General features: G+C 39.5%; 1 protein-coding gene across 1 annotated transcript; it reads left to right on the top strand.

The window, feature by feature from the left end:
* The first annotated feature begins 971 nt into the window (after positions 1-971).
* On the top strand, positions 972-8,804 carry CALM1 (calmodulin 1). The gene is made up of 5 exons (XM_088539720.1): positions 972-1,008; positions 1,897-2,040; positions 4,228-4,334; positions 5,631-5,766; positions 5,973-8,804. The coding sequence occupies exons 2-5, from the start codon at positions 1,971-1,973 to the stop codon at positions 5,999-6,001; spliced, it is 342 nt and encodes a 113-aa protein (XP_088395846.1). The 5' UTR covers positions 972-1,008; positions 1,897-1,970; the 3' UTR covers positions 6,002-8,804.
* The last annotated feature ends 2,459 nt before the right edge of the window (positions 8,805-11,263 follow it).

Here is an 11,263-nt window from a genome sequence, read left to right as displayed (position 1 = left end):
GTATTCTCTAGCATCTTCAAGTATGTATGTGGAATATGTGTGTATTTTTTTCCCTCCTTTCTTTCTAAGTGATTAGGAAATGTGTATTTTGTTGTATTAAAGGTGTTTAGCACTTTTAAATCCATGTAACAGAGCTGTTGTGGTGTCCTTAAAGAAGAGAGACTTCTGGAAGATCATGGCTAGTGTCAGGATAAGCCTGCTTAATTGCCCCCCATGTGTAAATCTTTGGATGCAGCAGTGGCCTCTTAATTTAGAAGGTCATGGGCAAGCATTTTAACTTCTGCCACTTAAAATGAGTTTTAAAGCAGCCTACGTATGGTAGAAGACAGCCTTGTTAAACGCTAAGGCTTTTAAATGGCAAAACAAGTGTGATGGTACATGACAGCGCTCTTCTCCGAGATGGCAGAAGTCTCTAATACTGAGCATTAATGCCTTGTGCTGCTGCAGTTCCTTAGTCCTTCCCATTTCCTGTGCTGTAGGGTGGTATTTGGTGAAGATGTTGGGGAGGCTCGAGGGGGAACGGGCAAGTCAGTGGTGTTGGATCACTAGGTGGCACTAGCCCAACAATGTGTAAATGCCCCTCTGCTGTATTGGGGTCAGTATCCTTCTGGGAATGACATCTGATGTGATGTGAGCCTCCTAAACGCGTCACGAAGGATTTCGTGCCTCCCTGAGCAGCGACGAGGCGCTTGCCACGTGCCCTTTGCTTCACCAACTTGGACCCTTGAGATGAGGGCTGGTGGCACTTTCTTAATGTGCAGTTTCGGGTGGGGGGAAAAAGCTAGTTTATTTGGTTCCAGAAACATGGCCTTTTGTTGGTTAGTGGAATCTTGTCTTTCAGAGGCAGGATTTGAGGGGTTAAGAGTTGCTTTGTAAATATAATAATGCATTACTGCTGAAATTTTAAAGTCAGGTGTTTCATGGTTTGGCATAGCCAGAGGTAAACAATGTTCTAAAATGTTCTATTCTTCATGTAGGCTGATCAGCTGACTGAAGAACAGATTGCTGGTAAGTATCTTAATGATGAGAAATATTTTCTGTTGGCAGTTCCTTGTGGCTAAAATATAATACTTATCTCAAACATAATAACAAAATGAATTTACCAAAAACTTCAGATACATTATTGCACTTAAAGTTCCAGAAGATTATTGACTTCTTTTATAAGTTTAGACTGCTGCTTTCTTGGACTCGAGATAATTTTTTCTAGATTTTTCAGATCTGAGCCAAGTACTTCTGGATTTTTTTTTACAAACAAAAATAGAAATTGCCAGACTCTTTAAGTGAGCCTCTTGTAGTCAAAGCAGACCTAGGGGCTTTTTTGTGAGCAAGTAACAATAAACTTGAAGTGAAATGGCAACAAATAATCCTATATTTGACCTCTATTAATAGTAATAAACCAATGACTTTTAAGTAACTTCTAACTTAAACTGGTTGAGAGAAAGAATATTACCTGAGCTTCCGGAGACCAGTCACCCACTTGTGGTCAGTGCCAGTTCTTACTTTCTAGTGACTTGTGTTGTCACTTATCGCTTATTTTTGTTGTTGCTATAACTGTTAATGGTGAGTTACCCACAAGCTATTTAAAATATTGGGTTCTTCTCACTTGCCCCAAATAACTGCTACTTATAGTGCAGCTGAGTCGCACAGCGAGATGCTGAAATGCTTTGTACAGGTATAATGCACATGCAGTAATACAGTACATTGGAATTTAGTGAACGTAGTTATAGACTGGTTAGAAGTTAATGAGAAATCCGTTAATTCTATTGGTACATGGACAAGTTAGATTAAAAGATTGTTGTTAGTTTTGCAAGGCATAGTCATGGGGACACATTTCTTTATATGCTGCTTTCTTGTGGTGGTGGTGTTACTAAACCATGGGACTGTTTCTGTCTCTAGAGTTCAAGGAAGCCTTTTCCCTATTTGATAAAGATGGTGATGGTACTATCACAACAAAAGAACTTGGAACTGTCATGAGGTCACTGGGTCAAAATCCAACAGAAGCAGAATTGCAGGATATGATCAACGAGGTCGATGCTGATGGTAAGTGTTGGAAACATGATTCTTAGTGCTGTGACCATCCAGAGTGTATGTTCTACATGCTTGGGCCTCGACTGTGCAAAGAAAATCTTGACATTGCTCTCTACTTGAAGCAATGCTTTAAAAAAACTTGAATATAAAGAATATGTAAACATATGTGTATAAAACAGGGTGGTTAGTGTTCTGCTTCCTTTCTGTGCAGAACAGAAGGATGTCAGTAATTTTAAATTTAACAGAGGATTGACAGAGGCAAACTAATACTTGAAAAGGTCTTTTTTTCCCTGGTTTTAATACTTATGAGTCACAAGCTTCCTTTTGTTACCTGGCTTGCCCTGACCTGCAGTTAACCCATATTCCACACAGCTTTTTCTTTGTTCCCTTAGTCAACCTGTTCTGGTCTTTACCAGAATTAATGTACTTTTATGTTTAAGGCCAAAAATATGGTGAGGATGGACTAATACTAAACTCTTGCTCTAGGAAAAGCTGAAAATGCAAGTGTCCTGCTTGTTGCATTTAATATTTACTGGTTTATTAATAGATGTGGAAGGGTGTTCTTAGGCTGTTAGATTGGAAAAGCAAGGAACTGCTCAAATACTAAAGTTGATCAGAATCATTTTAAATGGATGCCAGAAAAGCTAACTGGAAGCTGTATTTTGAGGCTCTAGTCAGGCTGTCAGTTACAAAAATAAAAATGCCTCCCCTGCTCAGTAGCGCCAGAGATTCAATCTTGAACGTTGGCTGTTGTGATAATGAAGTTTTTGTATTTTCTCTTGGCGGGGGAATAAAGTATATTGGCAAGGGTATGGATTGCTTATTACAGATTACACTAATAAAGAATTATTTTGTGTAAAGTGTAAGATGACCCTAACTGTAGTTAACCTACAGCTCTTGGGTGCTGGTACCAAGAAGCTTTCTGATACTCAAGGTTTGAAGTGCTGTATAGCCCTTGTGTATAGTGATGTTTCTAGGCTCTATTTCAGTAGCCACTTCACATTAGTATGCCCTGCCTTGTTTTTATGGTAGAGTCCTTTGCTATTATTCTGCATTTTCATTGTTGTTTCTTTTTAAAGCTGAGTATAAGACCTGTATTCCAATTAAGCTAGTAAATAAGGCTGGCCATGAGTATAAATAGCTGTGGATGTTTCTGAACGGGTGATCCCTAAACTGCAAGATCCCGAACCATTCACCTCTACCTCCTGGAAGAAGGGGGGGGGGGAAGGGGGAGAAGGGGGAGGGGGCAGCTCTTAGTTGTACAGAGGTTGTCTTAAGGCATTGTCTTGGAATACACAGCTGTATCCTGATTTACTAATCTAATTTATACCATTTCTAACAACCTCAACTGCTTTACCATATTATCTTTCTTGCAGCTTTTGACAACCTTAAAGTTGAATCTTTATTGTGAGTTGAGAACTTGCAAGTCTTAGGCATGGGCTGTGGACATGGCTGGAGATTTTCAGTCTGTCAGTGAAATAGCATTGTTGTGGATTCTTAAGTCGTGTGTGTTTTTTTTTTTTTTTTTTTTTTGTTTGTTTGTTTTCTCCTCTCCAGAAATATTAAGTAATAGCAGCTTTCCTTGTGTCAGTTGAATTTGCAGATACACAATTCTGAAAGGCAATAAGTATCTTCTGTGGTATGCAGCATAAATATTTCAATATTTCTTTTTTTTTAAACGAGAAGCAAATATTTGATAGTTTTGATTTTTGTGTTTTTTCTTTTTTTAATAACTATTTGAGCAGCTGCAGCTTTTTTTTTTTTTTTTTTTTTTCTCTCTCCATGAGGACATCATCTGAGGTGTCCCAGATCTCTGGGATTCCTGCAGCAGTTTAGATTTTTAGTTGACAGCTAGCTTTGGGCAGTGGTGCAACACAAAGATCTCTGTTTGCATCTGCTAACCTTTCAGCATAGGTGGTTTTACACAGCTGAGGTGGTGATGAGGTGGTTTCACTTGGAGAGAAAGCAACAATGAGTTCTGTGGCACTGAAACACTGCAGTGACGAGGGCTACTGTACACTGTAAAAGCAAAAAAAAAAAAAAAAAAAAAAAAAAAAAGCAATTTAGGGGAGATCAAGTTCTTGCATAAGAACAATTTACAGAGAATCTGTCAGCCTGATTCTTGTCCCTGGTTAATTTAAGACAGCTTTTTTCTTTATAAAGTATAGGCATTTAATTTTTAAATTTCTTTTCATTAAGGCAATGGCACTATCGACTTTCCTGAATTCCTAACCATGATGGCCAGAAAAATGAAGGACACAGACAGCGAGGAAGAAATCCGTGAGGCATTCCGAGTCTTTGACAAGGTATTCCTAAAAGGGCAAGCATTCTTCAGAAGCAGTAAAGCATTTTTTTTTCCTCCTTCTAGACAAGGAGAGAAAAGCACTGAGGAAGTCTCCCCTGCTAGAAGCAGGGGAATAGAGGCCTGTTGCAGAGCAGGCTGGTTGTACCCGCTTACATGGCAGGACTGCAGGACTAAGCTTAAGGCATTTCTAGGAAGAAAGATTTTTTTGGCCTTTTCTTAGAAGTGGGTACCAGTAGTACTTGCAGGGGGAGTGGTTTCATTTTGGTGGTGCCTTTGCTATGTTCCCTTCTAACCTTCTCACTTCAGAGGACAGGGAAATAGTTGCATGGATGCAGAGCACTTTGTGCTTTATGAAGACTTTCGAAGCTGAAGTCATGTCATCAGTATTTACAGGAAACAAAACATCACATGCTGTGTCTCCAAGATGAGGACTTTGAGGTTGTGGCAGAAACCTTAAGAGCTCAACTCCTTTCATGGTCATTAAGGACACCTGAGCATATATGATGAAGAGGCTGTTCTTAAGATAACTTATCAAACAGGAGTTTTCCACCTTGGATTGCTTGGATTCTACAATTGTAACAAGAGAACGATTTTGTGCAATGACTGGTGCATCTGCTAAGCTGGTGTATACACATGTGTACAAGGAGGTCTCACTTTTCTCCTATTTTCCATGTAAAAGTGCCAGCTTCTGGTCCTTTGCAGGGATATGTGCTAGAAGAAAATGTTTTGACTGGATAGTACTTCATCTACCTTCTGCAGATTAGATTTTTGTTATTAATTCCACTGAGACCATTTGTTGACTAGTGATGGTATGTTTGACACCATCTGAACTCCTGCTGTAAAAACTACTGTCCTAAACTAAACTCTGATCCTCTGTGCTGACTGAAGAGGACAACTTCAGAAATGGTTGTGCCTGTGCTCTAAGTTTGGATATTATTAATGGAACTAATGGAATACAGACATAACTGGCAAAAAAGGAATTATACTTGTAAGCTTTTCACAACTACATTTAAGTAGAATTTACCTCCCCCTCAACCCCCCAAGTGCAGGACTTGTAGAATATCTTAGCTAGGCTTCCTGGCTATCTGCACTCTGGTTACAGAAGCAGTGTCTTATGTAATACAAACCTTTTCAAAGTGATATGACTATTGCTTAGTGTAGGGATATATAGACTGCAGTTCACCAGATCCCCCTAGTTTCATAAGGCTAATTCAGAAGCAGTCTGTGGAAACCTGATTTGAGGTTGGGTTAATCTCAGGATTGTTGATCTTGGTTTTGTGCACTTTTTCCCTCACAGGATGGCAATGGTTATATCAGTGCGGCAGAGCTACGTCACGTTATGACAAACTTAGGAGAAAAGCTAACAGATGAAGAAGTAGATGAAATGATCAGAGAAGCAGACATTGATGGTGATGGGCAAGTCAACTATGAAGGTAAGATGCTCATCTTGACTTGAAACGGTCTCAAAGATTTTGAGTGAAGGTCTGTTGGCTTTAAATTATTCCGGAGATAACTCTCTAAGCTTATTCAGTTCCCCGCTTGTGTGGGCAAAAGCAAACTCCTTGATTCAATGAAAGCTTTTGCACTGCTTGTGGTTGAGACTTAACTAACAGCTGATAGTGACTTTTTATCTTTTCAGAATTCGTACAGATGATGACTGCAAAGTGAAGAGACCTCCTTTACACCTTTTTTCCTCTAGAAGAATCAAATTGAATCTTTTACTTACCTCTTGCAAAAAAAAATGTTCATTTATTCATTCTGTTTCTGTATAGCAAAACTGAATGTCAAAATACCTTCTGTCCACAAACTGCATGTAATGGTTGGTGGTCCTGTCCCCAAAAGATCAAGTTAAACATCAGTTTTACAATATAAATAATTGTACTACCTTGAAAATAAAAAAAGGAAGCACTTAGTGAACTCAAAAGTTCCATTTGCTAATGACTATTACACTGTTTGGGCTGGCCAGTTTTTCATGCATGCAGCTTGACAATTGAGCACAGTCAGACATTTGTATTAAAAGGAAAAAAAAAAACCCAAATCCACTCTTTTCTTCAACAGTGGATTTTAGTTCAATTTGTAGTATAAATTGTCATAGCTGGTTTACTCTAAAATTGGTTTATACCTCAGGATGGTATGCAGCAAAAGTGGTTGAAGGATTCAAAACTTAGAGAAAATGCCCTAAAGGTCGAATGGTTCTCCTGTACGTAGCAGTGTGCTCCAAAAATATGATGATCTTAACTATGGATGGCATGTCTGTGTTATAATATTGGTTTAACATTGTCTGCATTGCACTATAGTGAAACGGGTGTCGGGCTGTTACCGTTCACAAAATTTTTAAAAGAAACCTTCACCAAGGGAGCATCTTTGGACTCTCATATTTTTAAAACCTTCTGTACCATGACTTGGAGCTGGCGGAGTAGCCTGTGGACTTCAGCACAACTATCAACATCGCTGTTCAAGATAATACAATTTATGTCCATTCCAAGTTGTAAATGCTAGTCTTTTTTTCCAATAAAAGACCATTAACTTAAAGGTGGTGTTAAATGCTTTGTAAAGCTGAAATATATATAGAATTGAGATAATAAACCAAAAAAGCAGTAGGAGGGAAGTGTTCCTATGAATGACTTGCTGCTAAATTATAATGCACATGTATGCAATAAGTTATCCCCTATCTTTTCAAGATGGCAAGAACTGACCTCCTGTAACCCAAGACCTTTGCTATAAATAAATGAACTTGTGCTTGCCTTTCATATTACGACAATGTTAATTTAGTTGGTCTCAAAGTCGTGTAATGCTGACTCGTCAACTATCAGCATAGAAGTAACACCTCATTTCACTAGAGTGGAGAGCTCTCAGCATGCATGTTAATACTGGGGAAACGTGTAGGTTTTTGATTTTTTTGACAGGTTATAGAAATGAGTTGGAGAATTTAAACAGCATGGACTTTATAGATCTGTGATTCTCAAACATGCCAAAAATGCATTTCTCTACCCACAGAAAGAAAACAGGACATTTATTTTATGATGTATTAAAAAAAAAAAAAAAGCCTTTTTGGAATCTTGGGCTATTGTTCTTGACTAACTTATCAAACACTTGCATGAATTTTGTGGGGTGGAGAAGAGGACTAGGGTTAATTTAAGAAACATCTTGTTCCTTCTGTTTTGCATGCACTAGCAGTGCTTAGTCATTCCAGGTCTTTGAGTAAAGTGTTCTCTGAGTCCTTCAGCTCCCCTGTGAATGAGTGGCAAAGCAGCCATTTTTGTTCTTGTTTGTTTGAAAGAAGAATGCTCTTTCCTTTTTCCCTCTTTTTTATTTTTATTTTTTAAATTACAGAGCCTCCCTTTGGAAGGCTTTTATATTTGGGAGGGAGGGACTACAGCTTAATTACTTGATTGTAAGTTTGTTTCCAAACATAACTGGAGTTGCAAACCTTAATTGCTATGCCTTTGGAGTTGGAGAGTTGGAACTATCTCTTGGAAGAGATGTGAGTCTCCGTTCATCCTGTCTAACTGAGGTGCCTGTGTTGAGAACCTTATTGCTTGACATGGAGCCAGTAAAAAAGCCACCTCCAGAAGGCAATTCTGCCTGCCGCTAGTGACCATGGAGAGTTCTGGGTGACTATGTGCCCAAACACCTTAACCAAGTGCCTAAGAGTTAGATGGGTTGAATCTAGGTGACTTTAGCTCTCTTGTACAGGCTTTTGCTATGGCTGCAGATGCTGTCATAACAAACTTGCTGCTATGATGGGAATGCCTGGCTACTTTTTGCAGGAAAGATCTTGTGTGGCAGCCACAAATGGCTACTTGGGTAGCGTTTGAGAATTGCTGTATTGATTCTGTAGACCAGCTTTTAAAGCAAATGTACTCAAGAGACGAGCAAGGTAGGAGCAATGGTTGCTGCTCTGAAATTACTTCTTCTGCCTGAGTGCGCAGAGATCTTGTCTAGCAGGTAAATGCTTCTTACCATCTATCTGTCATTCACTCACGGTTGGTAGGGTAGTTCATTTAAGAACAGCTGCTTTTAGCTTATCCAGTGTGCTCTGTGCTTGCTAGCAAAGAGACCTCATTCCTGCGAGAGGTTCTTGGCTTGATTAGAAATTGTCTGGCAGTGTGCAGTGTTAGTATGCCCTGTAACTGAATCTGCCTGGAGGTATCTAATTATTAACTGACTTCAGTACCACATCAACCTTGAGTAAATGTATCCTCTGTACAGGATTTTAGCTCTGTTCCCTTCTGCATAGTGAATATCTAGAGAAATAAAATGTCACCCAGGATTTTTATTTTATTTTATTTCCGTGAGCGTGTGTGTGTGGCTTTGGCTTTTTCCAAATGTGAAAGTGTGGGCTGGATACACTCGGTGCATGGCTTAGAAACATGGGACTGGAAAGAACTTCCTGGGTCACCAAATCCAGTCCCCTGCTATTGCAGGCAACCGTGTCATATAATCCTTCTAATAAACTGATCAAGCTTAACCACCTGCTTGTAAGTGGCTTGTTTTCATGGAAGTTCTGTAACTCATGTTGCTCTCAACTGATGCAAGTAGCATATGAAATATGAAGTTAATCAAAAGGTCCTCCAGCTTAGCTCTAGGTTTATCATTACACTGGCTTAACCTACTTTCTTAAACGTTTTTCTTTGCACAACACTCAGGAAAGTGTTGAATCTTTACACCCCTTTGCTATGAAATAAGAGTTGGTGTGCTTGCTTATTTTTTTTTTTATTTAAATGGAAAAGATGGATGTCTGGCTTGCTGAAATTTGTTAGATATGTTAACTGTCAAGGCAAGAAACAATTGAGTTACTTGTATTTGATACATAAACTTAAGGCTAGAATATACATAACCATTTTTAAAATACATCAACTTGCAGTGTAGTTTTATATTTAATACTGAAATTGTACTGCTAAAGTTTAAACTGCTGTTAATCATATTCCTCTTCTGATCATAATGAAAAAATAAAGGGTAAGAAAATGCTTAACATAGATTATTCATTATCATGCTTATTTTATTAATTGATTCTGGAACATAAGTCCTGGAAGATTGCCTGTAGGTATGAGGCATTTGCCGGGGGAAGGGGGTTGGTGGGGAAGAGGAGGAAGGGGTGTGTTAATCAACGGATATCATAGAAGGTTGTCTTGCCCCCCAAGCTTTGCCACTTCTGCAGCTTTGGGAGCTCTGGTGTTCCCCAGACGGATCTGCGGAGTGGCTGGATGGCGGGCTGCAGGGCTGGCGGGCCGGTGAGCCGCGCGGCGCCGCCGGCCGCACGCCCCGCGTGCGCGGGGGAGCGGGGAGCGAGGCTGCGGCTTGGCCGCTGCGCTGTAGTAAGTGTGAAAACAGATCCTAGGTTCCAGGTCGCACTTCTAAATTAAAAACAACTGCTTCAGCCACATCTTGGCGCAGTTAACCAAAGAAATCACTGAATTACAGCTCTTTTTTTTCCCCCTCTCTGTTTGGAACTGCCTTATTACACCCCAGTTAGGGTTATTCCATTCTAGGCACGATGACAAGCAGACTGTGCGTGCTGTGGCAAGGCCATAGCTTGTCTTCCGATGGTGGCATTCGTAACTGAGTGAAGATGGGCAATGGTGGCGGGTGGCGTCTGTCTTCCCCTTGGCACTTAGGAAAGCCAGTGGCATACTTGCATATACAGAGTAGGTGAACCTTTAAAATCAGTTTAGACAAACCCATGTAATGTCTGGGGATTTTTACAGAACAATTTTGCAAATCCAGAATATATATATTTTTTTAATCAAATACAGGATTTCCAGTAATGAAGTAGATAATGAATTGTGGGAGGATTTTGACTTCCAAAGATTCCTGATGTTAGTGCTATAGAAAATCTGTATGAAGGCCCAAGTATTTAAGGATTGGTGTGTTGTTTTCTAAGAACCCTTCTTAGTAAGTATCCTAGGGGTGTGTTTAGAGTATATTGGCTATCACTGATAATTTGTTTTAAGCATAATATTAATGAATAAATCCAGTTTTGAATTGGATGGTTTGGATTGAAAGCGGTAAAATATGATCATAAATGACAGAGCTGTTGATTAGATAGATGCTAAGAGAATCTTTTCTAGTCCCAGGGATGAGTAAGCCCAGCAGGTAGCTAGAAATAAATTAGTGCTCGTGTTGCACTTGTGTCTACTCCAAACAGTATCCAGGAACAGAGCAGAGCAAACCACTTTCTCATAGCGAAGGGCTGAAGAGGACTCTGTCTTCATGCATTTCCCTGTAATATTTTTCCCACTGTAAAAGCAAGAAACCAACACCAAATGACTAAATTCCATGGGAAAAAGGGGTATAGTATGACAGGGATTTCTCCCAGATCCCTGTGGCACCAGAGATGCTGAGTGACACTAACACTATATGGCGACGTTACAAAAAAAGTGTTTAGAAACAAGCACCCCAGCATTGCCACTGATGACTAGGATAAAGAGATTGAAGGTTACTCTTCCCAGCTTCCTTGTAGGTGTTGGGCAAGGTTGGCTGTAGATGGCAGTGAGTCTGCTGCCGTATGCATAAGAACTTCTCATTCTGGTCTTTCGTAGAAGCTTCCTTGGCACATCTGGGAAATCCTGTATTGCTCTCCTTGGGAAAAAAAAAAAAAAAAACACTTCAATTTCAGTTGCCTCAGAAAGCAACATTTGCAGAAATGCGGAAAGAATTAATCATAGTGCAGCCTTTTCTTGGCAATAAGATAGCTCTTAAAGTAATTACTGGTTCAAATATGTTATGAAATCTAGGCTGGTCACCTAAAAGTGAATCAAAATCTTTCCTGAATACATATATATATATATTTCTAGATCTCTAGATTAAATAATGAAGTATGTGCAAAACATGCTTGAGGGAAAGTCCCACGTGACTTAGCAACAACATTTAAAACAAGCAGTTAAAATGAACATGTTATTTGAATAAGAACAAATTGGATCATCTCAG

The sequence above is a fragment of the Tinamus guttatus genome, unplaced genomic scaffold, assembly GCF_059628265.1.
Source record: "Tinamus guttatus ecotype Peru unplaced genomic scaffold, ASM5962826v1 Tinamus_guttatus_pri_ptg000048l, whole genome shotgun sequence".
Lineage (NCBI taxonomy): Eukaryota > Metazoa > Chordata > Aves > Tinamiformes > Tinamidae > Tinamus > Tinamus guttatus.
The sequence above is the reverse complement of the archived record's forward strand: the minus strand, read 5'-3'. Positions and strand labels throughout refer to the sequence as shown.

Excerpts from the sequence above, each read along its gene's own strand:
- CALM1 (XM_088539720.1), top strand. The coding sequence starts at position 1,971 with ATGAGGTCACTGGGTCAAAATCCAACAGAAGCAGAATTGCAGGATATG. Across the intron at positions 2,041-4,227 it reads CAACGAGGTCGATGCTGATG|GCAATGGCACTATCGACTTT; the intron begins GTAAGTGTTGGA and ends CTTTTCATTAAG. Across the intron at positions 4,335-5,630 it reads CATTCCGAGTCTTTGACAAG|GATGGCAATGGTTATATCAG; the intron begins GTATTCCTAAAA and ends TTTCCCTCACAG.